Source organism: Hibiscus syriacus, unplaced genomic scaffold, assembly GCF_006381635.1.
Source record: "Hibiscus syriacus cultivar Baekdansim isolate YM2019G1 unplaced genomic scaffold, ASM638163v2 tig00014408_pilon, whole genome shotgun sequence".
In the NCBI taxonomy this organism is placed as follows: Eukaryota; Viridiplantae; Streptophyta; class Magnoliopsida; order Malvales; family Malvaceae; genus Hibiscus; species Hibiscus syriacus.
In genome coordinates this window covers 1-19,062 of record NW_024062325.1, presented here as the reverse complement: position 1 = coordinate 19,062, position 19,062 = coordinate 1, and the positions used below count along the sequence as shown (strand labels likewise).

General features: G+C 33.5%; 2 protein-coding genes and 1 pseudogene across 2 annotated transcripts; 2 read left to right on the top strand and 1 right to left on the bottom strand.

Annotated features, from left to right (window-relative positions):
- Positions 1-6,215: 6,215 nt before the first annotated feature.
- LOC120207243 (berberine bridge enzyme-like 8) lies at positions 6,216-7,841 on the bottom strand. The gene has a single exon (XM_039206758.1). It carries the CDS (start codon positions 7,813-7,815, stop codon positions 6,217-6,219), a length of 1,599 nt encoding a protein of 532 aa, XP_039062689.1. The 5' UTR covers positions 7,816-7,841; the 3' UTR covers position 6,216.
- A 5,071-nt stretch (positions 7,842-12,912) lies between these two features.
- Positions 12,913-14,254, top strand: LOC120207245 (heat stress transcription factor B-2a-like). Its single transcript, XM_039206760.1, is given in 3 exon segments — positions 12,913-13,316; positions 13,412-14,034; positions 14,036-14,254. Coding segments are annotated over 3 exon segments (972 nt in total). The 5' UTR covers positions 12,913-13,070; the 3' UTR covers positions 14,139-14,254.
- A 635-nt stretch (positions 14,255-14,889) lies between these two features.
- On the top strand, positions 14,890-15,917 carry LOC120207246 (annotated as a pseudogene).
- The last annotated feature ends 3,145 nt before the right edge of the window (positions 15,918-19,062 follow it).

Here is a 19,062-nt window from a genome sequence, read left to right as displayed (position 1 = left end):
ATACATGGCGGTCAAGTTCATCCTTGTACGTGAAACTTTCCGGTTCAAACTGTTTGGTTAAATGCTTCCATTAATATATAATTATATATACAGTTCTTTAATCGTATATTTATTTAATTGTGTCGGCTAGGAATATGGTATAAAACGACTGCAATATTCGAAGTTATCTGTCATGACTTTGTAAAACATCCAAGTTTTAAATATATCAAGTCATTGCCCAGAACTTTACTGCTAGAATTGCGTTCATATAAAATTTCATTCTTTATATCATTACTTATTTAATTAAAAATACTAATTTGTATCAATATCCGATCTATTAATTGATTAATCCAGATTAAGTACTGTAGAGGCAAAGTCGACCCTTCTAACCAAATTTGCTTAATTCGTAATCGTCAAGATTCAAACCCCTCTAGACCAACTCGTTGTTAGTTATTCTAATTGACTTTTATTTGTTTTAAAGATTTTTAACTGTAGATGATGTTTGAACTCAGAACCTCTAGATACAACAACCATCCCTATAACAACTGAGGTCACTTGGTTCGTGCTTAAAAATAATTTACGTAAAACAAATACAAGATCAAAAATAATTTTTATAAATTTTACATAAAATTATGTTTTACAACCAGTTATTTAGTGGGATTAAACATTGAATTCATTAAATAAGGTTTAGAGTTTAAACTCTGACGATTACGAATGAAACAAAAATTAAATTGGGAGGATCACTCTCATGATAGATCTATGCAAAATTTGATCTAAATTAATCGGTCAGGAAATCGAATACCGATAATTAATTAAAAAATAAATTAAAGGATAACATATCTTTCAAAATTCAAAACCAAAACCAAAGCAAACATGAAGGAATTTCTCTCCTACACATTAACTAGATTAATTGGTCTTGACAATGATGTCTCAATCTATTCAAATATGTTGATTTTCTTGCAATTTCATATTTTATTTACTTGAATTTTCCACTGTTTTACTTGAATTTTTTGATTTCTTATTCATTGTGAGTGCATCAGTAGACTTATTCATTAATCAATATTACTTTAAAAATAAGAAAGTTTAAAACATTTTTTAAAACGATTGGGTGTAGATTTTAATCAACACGCAATTGCACAATTTGAATAATTTAAATATTCATTTAAAAAATAAATAAAATCATTTTTTAACTTTTGTTTCTTCATAAGGTTAGATACATCGGTAAGTTGACCCACCATTCGTCATTTGAATCGAGTATTTTAAGTACAATATTCAAATATAGAATAAAAAATAAGGGTAAAGTACACAAATGATCCCCCGACTATTGGGTAATGCTTCATTAAGTCTTTGAACTATTAAAAGTTTCAAAATGATCCTCTAACTATAGAGTGTTGTTTTGTTGAGTTCCTCAACTATCAAAAATTAAAAATGGTACCCGATTATTCATTATGTTCCAAGATTGTCCTTTATCGTTAAAAAATCGATGATTGTCTAAACTGGATGTTATATGATCATTGATATTAGGGGTGAGCAAAAGAACGGGGAACCCTGTTTCAGAACCGATTAAGAACCATCGGTTCCGGAACCGGTCCCAGTTCCGGGTACCAAAATTTTGGAACCGGAACCGGTTGGGTACCCGGCTAAAAGCGGTTCTAATACTGGGTACCCTGAAACCAGAACCACATAACATTATATTGTCCAAAATATTGGAGCCCAAATAAACTGAGCCCATAAATCGTAACCGGAACCGGAACCGCATAACATCATATGTACTTTGGGTTAGTGTTTTTATTACTATTTAAGTATGAAATGGTGGATAAATTTTGTGTAGAAAAGAGTTCTACTTGTGATAAGTAGTAGCATTTTAGTTTAATAAATTAACAGGTTATAAAAAGGCCAATTTTAACGTGGAGGCGACATACCATCCCACTTAATGTGTAACAACTAACAGGTTGAATGAGAAAGCTGTCAAAATAACAGGGTACTCGGAACCGATACCAGTACCTACAGGTTCCGGTTTCAGATCTCAATTTTTAGGAACCGGTTTTGTTGCACATTAACTTTGTACATTAACTTGCTAACTGAGATGTCAAATGCTTAACCTTGTTTTGTTGCACATTAAATTAATTTGAATAAAGTAACACAATATTCATTTTTACCTTACTTTGAATAAATTTTCGGAATAATCTTTACTTTGTCTTGAATTTTTGAAATCCCGTTTTCGGCCTTTATCCTACCCGAACCTTAGCCCATTACAACCCGTTTTGAAGTCCTCTTGATTGTTGCATCATTTTCATATTAAGTAGTGGAGATTAGATTTAGTTGCAAGCATATGGTAATGTGTCGATTAGTTTAAGCTTGAGCGATTCTTTCACCCGAAACATTTGAGCGAAATGAGTGAACCCATGTGAGGAACTAAGTATTGTATTCTTTGAAATGCCATGATTGATTTACACTTAATTGATTATGCCTTGCTTGATTGATATTGAATTTCAACATTTACTTGATTGAATTTGCTTAGAAATCTTAGAAATTCTATAAAATTGAAGTTGGCAACTTGCGACTTTTAGTATGATAATTGAGAAATGCTTGAGGACAAACATTGAATAAGTGATGGGGAATTTGATTAGTATTTAAGTTAGACATTATTTTATGATTAATTACTCCTTGATTAGATAATTTTAGTTGCCAACTTGGACCTTTTTGTTCATTTTCGATGCAAGACATTAAATTCCAGAAATTATGCTAAGAACAACGAAATCATGTAATTTTTTTATTTTTCTGAATACTTGTCCAGATTAGTGGGCACGACTTGGGACATGACACACCCGACTTGTCATCTAGTCAGTAGCTAACGTGCCGATAATGTGGCAACTAAGGTGGCTATGACATGGCAACTAATGTGGCGTCCAATCAACAACTTCTAGAAGGCCTAGTCAGCAGCTTCTAGAAGATCCAATCAGTAGTGACGTGAAGAAGGAGACTTAGCTGAATTTTTTATTTTAAATTAAGATTTATCTTATTTTATTTTTAGGAATTATCTTTTGTTTTGAATATTATTTTCTAGGATTTTTGAGGACATAAATACCTTATTGGGTAAGCCTCAAAGCATACTCAACTCATCACTTGAGCCTTCAATCATTTTCAAATTCTCTTGTTTCTTTATTTCTTTAAATTTATAAAAGTTTTTCTTTCCTTTTATTTTAATTTCAAGTTACTTTATTTTTCTTTCAAAATGCTAAAAGTTTTCTATAGCCAATGGCTAAAGCAATGACTCGATTCTTAGTCATGAGAATCGAAAAGCGCTTCATACCCTCAAGGGTTACATTTTCAATTTTCATAAATCAAGGATCGGTAATCGGCCATCATTTTATAATCAAGGCGATTTCATTTCAAAAGTGCACGTTGGAATTGAATTTCGGTTTCGATTAACAGTTTGGACTAAGGATCGGGCTGTGGCACATTCAACTTCATGTGAACACACTTAGTGACAGTTCGCTAAGGGAAACTGAAATCGTATTAGATTCTCCATTGAGACGATAGAATCTAATTCGGGTTTTTCCAGATTTTTAAAGTATTGAATTAATAAGCGATTGACGCTATTAACTCACAAATGTCCATCCAATGCATCCGTTGTGGTTATTTCGTATTCCCCTATTCTTTTCATATGATTTATCTTACTATATCTGTTGTCCATATATATATATATATATAATTTTTAAAATGTTATTTTCTTTATAATAATTTTCAACTATAATACACTTATTTAAATCAAGTAAAAATGCTACATTGGGAGTTAACAAGAATACAAAATAATATTATACTCGATCTATTACAAACACTTCAAAACATTTTTACATTTAAACAATCAAAACATTTAATGAAAAGCAAATGACATTTGTAAGAAAATTTGAACATGGATATCCGTACTTTGGCTTAAGACATCAATTTGCTTCCGATTTCTAATGAAAATTACTCATGTGCACCATACTAATCCCGAACAAGTTTTATATCATCATAACATACCTCTAGTGACTTATGGCACTCGCATTATCATAACAAAATATGTCACGTCATATAAGTTTACTTGTACATAGAAAATTCACACAAATATGCACGTTCTCATCACTTGAACAAGAAACCATCGAACTTGCTATCAAAATACATCAATCATAGATATATCATCATCGCTTAGCAGCCCTAAAAGTTTTAATATTAAACTGAAATGATTATGAGTACTTACTAACATGAAAGTCATAGTAGTTTAGCAGCCCTAAAAATTTTAATAATAAATTGAAACGATTATGAGTACTTACTAACAAAGAGAGTCATTTTGATAGTTTAACTTAAAAGATAGATTAATAAGATGATCAAATAAACATCATTAGAGATACATTGTTAAGTTTAACTAGAGAACGAGAAATTTATTATAGTGGAGGTTAAAATATTTTTTTTAATTGAGGGGAGCTAGTAATTTTTTCTTTATTTTTTAAATATATATATATATATATTTAATATTGATTAACACTTAAAAAATAATTGGCGGGGACCAAGCTCCCCTTGACCCGTCGTATAGTGCGACTTGTCAAATATATTGGGTCAATATGAGATTCCTCCGTTCTCTCACCCGATCGAGATATCTTCTGTTTAGCCAAAAAAAGATTAATTGAATTATCAAAAAATTGTAGCTTGAAGTGCAATTAAAGATCCATTTCATTTTTTGGGGTATCCAGATTAATATTATCAATAGAATGATTTATGATTGGCTTGGTTAGACTGATAAATTGAAGCATCCAGGCTCCGTTTAGAACCGATGAAGTTCCATCACTGAAAAAATATCTATATTTCATTGGAAGACAAAAGATTTATAAAACAAAATAACACAAAAATTAATATATATATATATATATAAAGAAGAAAATATAAAACTTTTTGTTCTTGTGAGAGTGTGTATGTATTCTAGAAGCAAAAATGTAGATGAAATCACAAAGCTTGTAATTCTATTAATAATTTTTTTTAAATTGTCTATGAATTATTTATCATTAATTAGTTTTGATAGTCAATGTCATGAAAATTCCAAATTATTTGACCAAAAAAAATATTTAATTAAAAATAACAGGAATCAAATTAATAAAAAAATAAATATTAAAAATTAGATTTAGTATTAGATAAATACAAATACAAATAGATAAGAAAACACTGGCCACCACTGCCACCTTATTTAGCAATCTTATTTGTAAGTAAACCTTTGTAAGTAAAATATGGGCTCTAAAATTTTGGGGCTTATAATATATCACATGTCACACTTATCGATGGACGATATGTGTTGAACCTGAGATTCTATATCGTAGAATCCAAAACAGATTTATATGAAGAATTTGTTCGTGTGAAAATTACTTTGGAAATGGAAGAAGAATCATTTGAACAAAGGGAAGGGCAGTGGAGAAAAATTTCATGAGGCAAATAGAGAATGTAGGCCTTATGGGTTTTCAGATACGTGAGCAGTCTCTTGAAACCCAAATAGAGGTGGATGGTGAGAACTCAGCTGGGATTGTGGTTGATGCAGGTGCTAAAGAACTATCTTGGGCTGCAATTGTTGATCAGGCTAACTATGCCCCCGAACACTACTATTTTTTTTTTTGCTGCCATCTAGTTTAAGAATTTACTTTGATTAATCTAGATCGACCGAGTCATACATCTGGGTTTGGTAGGTGAGTCTCTCAGTGAAGATTTTCTATATACATAAAAACTCGAACCTGAGACATTACTTAAACGATTTCAAACTGTTTACCATACGAAGTAACCGTTGGTCCAAAACACTAATTGTGAAGCCATCGATTGCGTAGGTTAAATTTATTAAAATTTTTAATTTAACTCATTGATTAGACGTTGAGTTTTTATATTAAAGGTTCAAAGTTTGGATTTTCTCTCCACTCAAATAACGTAAACTACGTCATTATTTTGGTCAAACATACTCAAAAGTTACTTATATTTGTGAAATAATCGTACACGTTCAAGATTGGTTAATAGTTATAGAGAAAGTCTAGTCAATAATTCAATTATCCACACAAAATAAAATAAATAAATAAATAAAGCTTTAAAACCAATAATGTCACTTTCACACACTACTATAACAATAAATGTGATCCACAATATATAATACACTATCGATTAATCACTTTCACATGCACTAATCTGTTCATACAAATTAGGAGCAATCTTCTTCTTCACCTCATTTTAGTACAAAGTAGGGATGCTCTGTTCATGTTTGAAGAAATTGTCTGGATCAATCGTCGTCTTCACATGCACTAATCTGTCGAAATTATCCTTGAAATATTTATGACCCCAAATACTGGCCTGTGCATAGCTTGTATAACCTATGTTGTTGGAACCAATGTCCAGATCCCTATAGTTAATATAAGCTTCTCTTGGTGATTTCGAAACAAAAGGAGTCATATAATCGTAAGTCCTTCGAGCCCAATCGAGGTATATTTGTGAATTCACCTTGTTTTCTTCTTGCCAGCCGACGTTGTAAAAGATTTTGTACAAATTTCCGGTTCGATGAGGAAAAGGGGTTGCGTCCTCCGGTATTCGATCCATGATCCCACCATAGGCGAAGAAGACGATGGAGGTCGAAGCTGCGGCTTCTTCGGTGAGACGAGAAAACAACCCTTTCAATCCTGCTTCAGAGATGGGTTCCTTTACATAATCGGATTTGATTTTGTAAAAAGGGTTATCAAGGGGGGTCCTGAAAGTCCTGTTAAGCAGAATTTCCAAGGGCTGGTTTTGGATTCCAGTTTCGTAAAGAATCGACTCAATCCAACTCATTTCTCTGCAATTTTGTCTCGATAATTCTAACTCCGGAAATTGATTGTGCATTATCGGAAGAAGCTCGTCAATGGTGCCCAGAAACAACGAACTAAATATAGCTACAACTGTTTTGGTCCCGTCTTGAGTTGACTTGATGCTTCTTAATGCAACATTGGGGTACATTCCATCGGGAAGATCATGAGCGATGGATTGCCAACGATGGACAAGTTCGGTCGCGTTTTGTTCAAGGGTCCGGCTGACGGTAAACTCCGTCAAGGTAGCCGGAACGGGAACGAGACATAATTTCCATGCAAGGACAATCCCGAAGCTGCCACCGCCACCGCCTCGAATCGCCCAGAACAAATCTTCCCCCATAGATTTTCTGTCAAGAATCCTTCCTTCTACATCAATGAATTGAGCGTCTATCACATTATCAGCGGCAGTACCGTATTTTCTGAATAATAACCCAAAACCCCCACCGCTGATATGGCCGCCAACACCGATGGTATGGAAAATGCCACCTGGGAAGGCGAGAGCTCTACTTTTTTCAGCGATTCTGTAGTAAAGTTCGCCAAGAATTGCACCGGATTGAACCCATGCAACTCTGTTTTCAACATCAACCTCCACTGCTCGGAAATTAACCAAGTCGACGATGACGAAGGGGACTTTGGCAACGAAAGAAAGACCTTCGTAATCATGGCCGCCGCTTCTGGTTCTTGTCTGCAGCCCATGTTTTCTGGAGCAATAAATCGTCGCCTGAACATGGGATATCTTCGTTGGTGTTACAATAACCAAAGGCTTCGGTGTATCCGTTGAGTTGAACCTGAGATTCCATATCGAAGCGTCCAAAACAGATTCATAGGAAGGATTCGTGGGGGTGAAAACAACTTTGGAAATGGAAGAATAATCATCAGAACGAAGAGAAAGGCAGCGGAGAAAATCCTGATGAGGCAAAGCTGCGAATGAAAACGAGAAGAGAGCAGCCAAAACAAGAGGGGTTAACATTGAACACAAACAGGACTTCATATCTTCAGCTTATTTTTTTTATTTCTTGGTTTACAAATCAAACAACGAAGCTATTTATAATATATCCTTTAGCAGAGGACAGTGATGATAAATTTTTATCATAATATAGTTGAAAACCTGTGCACGATAAGTGTTTTGTATATGATTTTGGATCATTCATTCAGCTCATCCTTTGACTATGAAATTTGCAGATTTATTCAGGGCAGATTTTACTCTTGTTTTTTTCTTGCTCGGAACTTATTGATTTGGATGTTGAAATGTACAAAATAATGATATTGGTCCAACAATTACAAAATTTTCTTTTCGGGGTTTCATCTCGTTATTAAACGTTATTAGATTTTTTTTACACAAAAAGTTTAGATTAGGAGAATCTCTAGTTCAAGGAGGGCATTCTAAGACGCAATTGGAATTTATAGATTGTCCATCAAAGTGACGATAGTAGGATTTAAGTTTGGTCTTACAAACTCAAATTCCTGAATCTTAACCACTTGCACCAACACTTATTGAAATTTTTTAATATCAATATTTTATGCTAAAAAGTTGATTTAACATATCAATGGCTATTGTTCAAATAAAAACTAAAATTAAAAGAATAAAAGAGTTAATTGCATCATATGTCCCTAAAATATACTCTCATTTTAAATTGATCCTTAAACTTTTAAATATTCCAATTTCATCCCCAAATTATGACTTTCATTCTAAATTATTCCTTAAACTTTTGAAAATTTCAATTTCATCCATAAACTATGACTCTCATTATATTGGTCCCCAAACTTTTGAATTTTCCAATTTCATCCTTAATTTCATCCAAATACGTAATTAGTTTCAACCACGGTCCTTTGTGGTTGTCCTCATTACGCTTTAACAACAGGTCTATGGTTCTATTCTGGCTGGCAGCAATGGTGATGGTTGAGTTTCAGCCATAGTTTAACTTAAATTTTATTTTTTTCACACATATAATAATATAACTCGGCTAACGATTTTATTAACAATGAATGTGATTAGTATACACATATAATTTGGGGATGAAATTGGAATATTAAAATGTTTGGGGACCAGTTTAAAAATCAAGGTTATAATTTGGGGATGAAATTGAAATATTCAAAGTTTGAAGACTAATTTCGAATAATAGTCATAGTTGAGGCATAGAATCGGAGCGTTTAGAAGTTTAGGGACTATGAAATGGAATTCATACTTTGAGGACCGTGATGCATTTAAATAAAATAAAAATTAAAAAAAGAGTAGAAACAATATCTAATGTTTATGCACGACGGCGAAATGGAACAGTGTCTCTAAATTCTTATACGTAAACCCGTCAAACCGGAAATGAGAATAAAATAATTAGATAGGAGATGTCACGTTTCCGTATGGCAGCGCAATTATTAGAGGCGGTTGACTTTAAAAGAGCCTATCTGGCCTGGAATTGAGATCGATGATTGACTAAAGTCAAAGAGAGCGTATTTCAAGATTTTTTAGAAACCAAGTTGGAATTTTAGTATAATATTGAAGGAGGAGGAGGTATAAATATATGTTTATCACAGTAAGAATGTTATTGTTTTAATTTAATTGTCGATTTTCAATTTATATTCGATTCATGTTTTATCGAAGAGAGAATATTCTTTACGGATAAGAAATAGTCGAAATAGCTTTCTTGACGGAGGATTGCTAATCTCGAGATTTCTTTTCAAGTTAAAGATTTTTCCTAATATTTAATTCGTAGCAAATTAATTAAACTCAATAAATATATCATATTTTAACTTTATATTCGATTCCCCACGCGTAACCGACTCTCGGACTCATCAAATCGAATTTCTGGTAAACACATATCATTTTTGTCTTAAAAAATGATTTTTCTTTAAAATTGTTTTAAAAGACGTTTTTAGGTATTCGACCTGCCTAACCTAAAGGTTGATGACAACTCCTATCCAATTTCATTCAAATTAATTCAAAATACCAATTTTTCACATTTAAAATCATAATTGTTTTTTGAAAAAAATGGTTATGACAGGATTGTTCGGTTGAATGAAGAGAGGGAGCTCAATTTTGTTTAATATATGAATGTTTTTCTTTCCATCTTAATTTTATAATTGTTCATTTCTTTTTATCCTTAATGACTTAACATAAATTTTTAAGTGATTATCTTATAATTTATTGTCCGAAATTTTAACACTAACAAATTTTCAATTTCGTGAAATTGCAAAAAGTGTTTATTTTTATAAACGTTCATTTCTATGTATATAACTTCATGCCTTTAGATAGCATGCAATATTTGTTTTTTAGTAAGGTCTTATAAGTTAAGAACTACAAGCATTGTACAGGGAGAGACTATTTTCTCTCCCAAAAATACTACGAGAGTATCAAAACTGAGTGTCAAGTGATACGAGAGGCTTCTCGAATGGGTATAATTTAGATAACTTATGCTCTTATCATTTGTTCGTTGCATGCACGAAAAGTCTGGTATATATATTATCTGCTTTGAACCCCTTATACAAGGTAAAACGTTTGGTCTTTGACAGGGGTCTGGGTTGTTTTGTGGTTGCCCTTTCACTTGTTCATATCGAGTACTTGTATCAATTCATTCAAGAAAAACTATTATGACTAATAAAGTTTGGGTACTCTTTTCTCCTTGATAGATGTTAGGGGAATGCTGTGGAGGCCGTATTCTTCGAAATTTAGCAAGGGATATTAGGGCTATCTTTTCTGGCCCGATCTTGGATTCAAGATCCGATTTCGCTGAACTATTAGCTATTCGTACAATCATGCAAGTGTTCAAGGAAGCAGGGTGGTTAGGGTTAACCCCCTTGAGTGTAGAATCTGATTCTCAAGTCATTCTGCACTGGATTGCTAATCCACTCTCGAGTCTATGAAAATGGTGGAATATTTTTGTGATACAAATTCCCTATCTCGAGAAGTTTCAAGTCTTCAGTTTTTTATGTTTCGAGGTCTCAAAACAGTTTGGCGAATCATCTTGCAAAGGCTGGCGTGGTAAGATTAGTGTTGTTTAAAGCTTGGTGGTAGTTTTATCTTGCGATTTTCTTGTCATTTAGGTCTCGTGTGACGTTTTGTAATTGCATGTACGTTTTCTTTGTTGCTATATCCTAGTTGAGGTACACTATTTTCTTCCAAATAGGTTTAAGGAGATTTTTAATGAGGCAAACAAGACACTCGATCTAAGCTTTTAATATTAATAAATTCTTTTGCCCAAAAAAAGGTGCCAGAGAGGATTATTAACGAGACCTATTACTTTTAAACATATGTGCATTTGGAAGATTGATTATAAAAGAAGAAATATATCTGGATATTATACCAATATGATAGTTTAACAATTGATTATATCATAATACATATTATTTAATAATATTATTAAGTATTATATGTTATACTTTTGAAATTAATTATAAATTGTTTATTATCTATAATTTCTTTCATCACTGAAACTATGCCAATTATAATTTGGTTGACTTTAAATTTTTCTTTAATTTTGAGCCGGTCCAATATACTACTTCAATTTATTTTTTTTAAAATAATCGATTAAACTTATATAAACTGTTCAAAAGTTTAAGTCAACGAAAGTATAATTATTTTTTAAGCAATTAGAGTCGACTTTTTAATTTCTTAATCTAATACATTAAAGTTCTTATAATTAAATCAAATTGAACGTATGTTCTTGTTAATATAATAAGGAACGGATCTATAAGTATATGGGAGAAGATGTGTCACACCCCAACTCAAATTATATGGCATATGCTATATATATAGTCGAATCAATAAAAATAGTATGTTTTAATTTCATATATATATATATATATGAAATTAAAACATACTATTTTTATTGATTCGTGTTTAATTTTTCTTTATGCCCACACATTATATGCGCATAATTTATAATAGGTTGATTGTATTATCCTATGATATTTGATATATATATATATATATATATATATATATTTCTTATATCACTTTCTTTGAATTTTCATCCATGAAGCTGTATTCAATGTTTCAAGTTGGCGTTTACCAACCAACTTATTTTGACTAAACAGAGCATTAATTCAAGAAAACTTAAATTCTTTATTGTAGTGAAGAAAATAATGCCATTGAACATTCCACTTGTACCTCAAATTAAAGGGATGCATTGTTAATGCTTGAAGAATTTGACTGGCAGCATCGATGATGATATGGAAGCGAGACTGTATTTCCGATGTAAAGGTCCATGCCCTCCTCCATTAAAGTAGCCACCAACGCCTGTGGTATGCCAAGTAGCAGTTGAGAAACCGATGGTTTTACTTTTTTCGCCAATCCTATACTGGAGTTCACCTCTCGTTGCGCAGGTTTCCACTCAAGCACTGCTATTCTCGACGTCAACATCGATCCATCAAAGATCAACAAAATAGACAATGACCTACGGGACATTCTAAATGTATGGCAGATCCTCCATGTCATGACCGTCACTTAAGAGTTCGGATCTTCGAACTCTATTGCAGTGGACCTTGGATTCGGTCTTCCAGTTCGCACTCTTTCGGACTCTGGTGTCGACATAATCGATTTAGTAAAGGATTTTGGTTCGAGTTTCAGGCTTGGTGGGAAACTAGGGATGGGTTGATTTCCGATTAAGGGCTATATGACAATGAGTTTGTCTCGGACGATGGTCGTATCAACATGAATTATTAAACATCATCACATCATTTCAAATTTAATAATATAAAACACATATCTTAGTAGTAAAAATATGGTCACTCTCTGTACAGTTTTCGTCGGATTTGAATAAATTTAGCTGTAAAATATGTATATTTATTATTAATGATAAAAAATTAATAAATATTATTTTATAATCCCTCTAAATTAATTAAAAATAATTTAATAATAGGACGGAACGTATAAAGATACCTTGAAGATAACAATGATAAAATATTTTAAAATTTAGTTTACTTAAAAACGATATGTTCAAGATAAAAATAAAGAAAAGAGTGGTATCCAGTCATGCGATGCCACGTGTAAATAATAAAATCGCCTAGGAAGTTTCTCGTGGAGACGTAACGTAGCTTCTAGTTCTTTCCTCTCTTCTTCTGTTCCGTCCAACTTTTCTACCTTCACCATTTATTTATTTTTTATTCAATTTATCTGATCAGATCCCTCATAAAATCTCAATATTCTAGAAATTAACAATCAGATTTCTCCCCTCCGAGAAAAATACAGTCTACCCAAGAAGTCTTCTTCGAGAATTTATTATTGTTACTGTTGTTGTTGCTGTTCCATTGATGGCTCCGCCGCCGGTGGAGCAGAACGGAGACGCCGCTACTGAGTCGCAAAGGTCTATCCCCACGCCTTTCTTGACTAAAACTTATCAATTGGTCGATGATCACACGATCGACGACGTTATTTCTTGGAACGACGACGGATCTACTTTCATCGTTTGGAACCCCACGGTTTTCGCTCGCGATCTCCTGCCTAAATATTTCAAGCATAACAATTTCTCTAGTTTCGTTCGTCAGCTCAATACTTATGTGAGGCAAACAAGAGAATCTCTCAAATTTATTTTCTAAGATTGCAGTTCTTATTTCGTATGTTGATTATTTGGTGTTTTTATTGATTGTTTTAGGGATTTAGGAAAGTGGTACCGGATCGATGGGAATTCTCCAACGATTATTTCCGACGAGGCGAAAAGCGACTTTTGTGCGAAATCCAGCGTCGGAAGATCTCGTCGCCAACTGCCACGGCTGTTACGGTGGCGCCGGTGACGATTGCGACGATTCCAATGGCAAAGCCTATTATATCTCCGACCAATTCCAGAGAGCAGTCTCCAGTTATTTCATCGGGCTCATCGCCTTCCAGGCTTAACCAAGCAGGGGCAGTTATGGCCGAGCTCATGAAAGAAAACGAAAAATTGAGGAAAGAGAACGTGCAGCTTAACAAAGAATTAGCAGAGGTGAAGAGCTTGTGCAATAATATCTTCAGTTTGATGTCGAATTACGCTAGTTCTCGGTCGGATAGCAGCTCGCCGACGACGAAACCGTTGAACTTGTTGCCGTCAAAGCGATTATCGTGCGAAGGGGAAGACTCAGCGGACGAAGAAACTAGTCCGAGGTTGTTCGGCGTTCCAATCAGGGGATTGGCAAAACGCCCCAGGGAAGAAGGGGAAATCGCACAGCCGCCGCCCGTGGAGGTGGTGGACGAGACGCATTTACAGCTGCAGCAGCCAGGTGGGAGTGAGACGATCAAATTAGCCGTTGGATTGCGACAACCCAGGACTTAACGATGATCATGGGATACAAGACGCGCCGTGGCTTGGGCAGTTACACCGAGCGAATCAGAGGGTCTGTAATTGAACTCTGGTTCGGGTGTTTTTTTGGGTAGTTTTTTTAGGTCGGGTATCTAGTCATGGATCCGAACGGAATGTACCCGTGGCAACCTTTGAAAGCGGGACCCATCCCTTCTTCATGAACTTTCTCGGGACATCTTTCCCTGTATATCTTTTATTAATAGTTCAAAATCTATATCTTATCAAATTAAAATATAACCATTTTCTAATATGGTATCTATTGTTTGATCCACAAGAGCATGGAAATAATCGAGAACGTGTTTTTGTTGAAAATCAAAATTTATTCAGTTTAACTGATAAATATTTTGATATTATTTAAATAATATTAATATTTAAATTTAAGTATTTATATATGTAAAAAATCTTTATTCGATGATTTACTATCAAATCAAATATGCGATTAGGAGTCAAATATGCGATTAGGAGGACAACTGAAAAAAGAAACTAAGTGTTAATCTAAATGGAACTATAATTACATATTTAATTTTTGTATATTAGAGGTTATAAGATTAAATAGTAAATTGAACGATTCAATTTTGAGCGAGTATTTAGTATTATCCCATAGCGATTAAGTTGAACAAGAAGTGGTGGGGTGGCTCAAACAAAATGAAAAGAAGCTGTAGATAATGGGAGCGTAAAGGGCGTGGAAGATGAGCACATTAAAAAAGGAGTGTAGACTGTCAGTATTTGGTGCTAGTATGCAGTGGGGTTTTGGACTCATTTTCAAAAGCATTTTGGGTAAATATTGTATCAAACACATGGCGGTTCATCATAGAGACCCACTTTCTAGACTTTTTATACCCTTACACTTTGCAACTTTTGTCTTCTTTTCCTCACCAAATAAGATTTCATCAAAAAGTGTTGCATCGAAACTCACTTCTGTTGAAAAAGTACGTGTTGAAGGTGTTGATTTTTGACAGGTGGGCTGCAAGACTCACTTCAATTGGATTCTTAAGAGATTGCTAAAGTTGAGAGGTGAAGTAAGGGCCTTGTTTGCTTCTGGTTTGAATTGGACTAAGGTTATTTGTAAATGGATTTGGGATAATATTAGAGTTTTAAGGGACAAGGTAAAGTGACATAGACTTCTTTGGTTTCCTTTCCATGTACTGAAATATTCTATTATAGTTTGGATGACCATCTTAGTAGGCTGCCTACAAAAGACAGATTAGCTCGAGTTGGGATGATCACTGATGGTATGTGCGGTCTCTGTGATGTTGTGGAATCTAGATGCCATTTGTTCACTGAGGGTCTCTTCTCAAGGGAAATTTTGAAGGGAATTTTGTGTGTTTGGGGTTGAGTTGGGATGATAAGTTCTTGTGGGTAGTAGAAAATTTGAAAGACGGTTCTCTTCTTGTTCTTGTGGGATGATCAGTTCTTGTGTGTTTGGGGTTGAGTTGGGATGATCAGTTTCTAAAACGTCAGTCGTCTTTGAGTTGCTGGATGGTCACCGACATTCCTGGTACTACCAATGCTTCTTTCGGTGAGTTTCCAGATATTCATTTTGGCCTATAAAACCTATAGAATTTTCGGGACTGAAAATGGATTTTTAAACGCCGATTGCAGGAAGGGAAGTTGTTAGCTACGAATCTCCGAATCCGCTAGTGTGCATCCACAGATATGCATTCATACTGTTCAAACAGAGAGAGGAAGAAGAACGGTGAGTCCACCATCTTCAAGGGATTACTTCAACACCAGGAGGTTCTCCGCCGAGAACGGTTTGGGACTTCCAGTGGCAGCGGTGTACTTCAATGCTCGGAGAGAAACTGCCTCGAGAAGAAGATAACTATGGCGGTCTACTTATAATTGAATGTATCTAAATCGAATTATATCACCAACATTAGCACTCGCCCGTTTTATTAAAAACTGATGACGGCTATGTGACTTTTTAGTAGAAGTATAATAGTCAATAAGGATAAATTATCATAGAAATATCTATTTCAACGCATGAAATAAAGTTTTAATTGTACCACACGTTACGTTTATAATTTTTTTTTGCATCACGTCTTCAAATTATATTTTTATTATAAATTGTTCATAAACTTTTTAATGTTTTAATTTTATCTTTAAAATTTAGCTATCATTCTCAATTAGTCCTTAACATTCCAATTTTATCTTAAAACTATGAATTTTATTCTAAATTGATCCTCAAACTTTTAAACATTTCAATTTAATCTCAAACCATCGGTATATGCTAATCAAATCCACTGTCAATAAAATCGTTAGGAGAAACTCTATTATTATGTTTAAAAAAAATTAGTTTAAACCATGGTTAAAACTAATTTCATATGAGGATGAATTTGGGAATGTAATTGAAATATTCAAAGGTTTGATGATCAATTTATAATCAATTTCATTGTTTGGATATGAAATTTAAATGTTCTAAAGTTGATTAATCTAACTTAAGAGTCATGATTTGGAGAAAAATTAAAATATTTAAAATCGTAAAAATCAATTAAAAATAATAGTCATAGTTTAATAACATGTGATATAATTAGTTAATGTAAACGAACATAAATAAATGATCTATTCTATCAGAATTTTGCACTCAATCGAATAAAATCATATGAACATATTATTAAAGTATTAGTTTAATAATTAAATTTAAGTTTTAAAAATTTAAATTAATTTAATCACGTTTTGTAAGTCGTGTTGGAATATATTTTAAATATTAATTCATTTTATTATAGGGCAAAGTACACAAAATGGTCCTTGTTATAGGGTATTATTTTATTAAGTCTCTCAACTATCAAAAGTTACAAAATAGTCAAACGACTATTACATCCTGATAATCATATTAACGTCCAACTTAGACAAACGCCAACTTTTTAACGAAAAAGTACGAGTTTGGAACATAATGAATAATCGGGTGACTATTTTGTAACTTTTAATAGTTGAGGGACTTAATAAAGTAATATCCTATAGTCGGGGATGATTGTGTACTTTACCCTATATTATATCTTAGTAAAGCATGCCATGCATCATGCCTGAACACGACCTCTTCAATAAATCTTCTAAGCCAGGGCCACCGGATTTACTCAGAGAAGGCGTTTGAAGTTTGAATTTTACATAATATATCATTTATGCTGTTCAACTCTTTGAAGTTTGAATTTTACGGCACCACGTTAAGATTAAAAAAAATAATAATATTCATATGTATATCACCCACATGATGCATGTGTATATATAATATAGGAAAGATAAATATATGTATCTATTTTAATGAGCTCCGGATGATCACCCTCTGTATATAAACTAAGGGACTTTCAACAACACATAAACCAATTATAATTTCTTGGGGAAATAAGATTATGGAGAGTAAGAAATCTCGTTTTATAGTGTTTGCAATTGCGGTGGTGCTACTTTTAGCGACGCTGGCTTCGGTTGCAGTAGCTTGTGATCCGCTCGGCTCCGAATGCTTTGGTACTGCTTTTAAATGTTGCAGTGGCGCTTGTTCTCATCGTGGGGTTTGCTGTAGTGTCGCCGATGCCAAATGCGATACCGATAATGACTGTTGCCTTGGCGGTTGCATTTCCGGGGTTTGCCGATGCAAACCGGTCTATTCCGCCTGCTCGATTAGCGGCGATTGTTGCAGCCGCCAATGCAAGGGCGGGTTCTGCGGATGCAGTCCGGCCGGTTCCTCTTGCGTTTCTAGTTCGGAGTGTTGTGATTCCAACTGCAACGGTGGGGTTTGCTCAGAGCCTTGGGGCGGCCGTAGTTCCGATTAGGAGACGCTGATTGTTGATTTTTAATTGTACTGTGCTTGTGGCTTTTGTTGCCAATAAGTATTGCAGTTGTTGTATTTGCTTTTGTTCTTTGTAAGGAAGTGTAAAACCTGTTGCTTTTAATTATACTTTAATTCAATTTTCTATTAAATCCTATAGGAACTAAATCCATTTGATTAATTAGTGGTTAGATATTCATTTTCGAAATTAATATAATTAGGTTACTATATAGAGACCTTCTACCACTCCCAATACACTTTTTTATTATTTGGATATTAATGACAATTAAGATAAGGGTTAGACATGTGAAAATTGAGTGCTTGTTTTTTTTAAAAATTGAACTTTTCTATCTCTTACTTCTTTTGCTATGTTTCATTCTTTTATGTATTAAATGCACAAAAATTACATTTATAATGAAATAGATGAATCTATATCTTTTATGTATTTTTTTAATTCTTTTATGCAATATCTAGTTTTATGAATAAAAATCATTACTATACATTTTTGCCTTGAACACGATACAATTGGTTACAATTAATAAGGCGGTATAGGACTAATAGGAGGAACTAAACTACCACATTTAACCCAATGCAACGTTTACACCATGCTTATTCTTGGAAGAGCATGGTTCGAAAACGAAGTACGTCATAATTTAACAATTGGCTAATGAGACTCCTGTGGTCAAATTTTTCTTTAGTCTATTTCTTTATCTTTATTTCTTGTATATGTTTTTTTTACTTGGTAATGGTCAATTTGTTTAATTAAAACATTAAGTTCTACTTATAAAACTCATTAAAACTCTCTCAGACTTAAATAGAAGAAAATAGTGCTACATAAGAGAACAAAACAACCAAGACAAAACAAGAACTCGAGAGGGCACCACCACCTACAAAGGTAACATCTAAAACAAAAAACACCACCATACAAAAGGAGCAAAACATTAAAACCAGCTAAACAAATAAAACCGGTGAATTAAGACAGCTTTCTCGGCACCAACAATGCACACAGTGACAAGAAAAGGAAATCCAAAACTCTAAAATAAACACTTTGAAAGCAAATCTAAAACTAGAATCAGAAATGCAGACGGTGACAACAAAAATAAATCTAACATCTCTAAAATGACCAACCAGATGAATTGCCCGATCATGAAACCACTACTAATTGTTTTAAATAGCTAACTCCAGCACAAAATTCTACCTATTATCATTA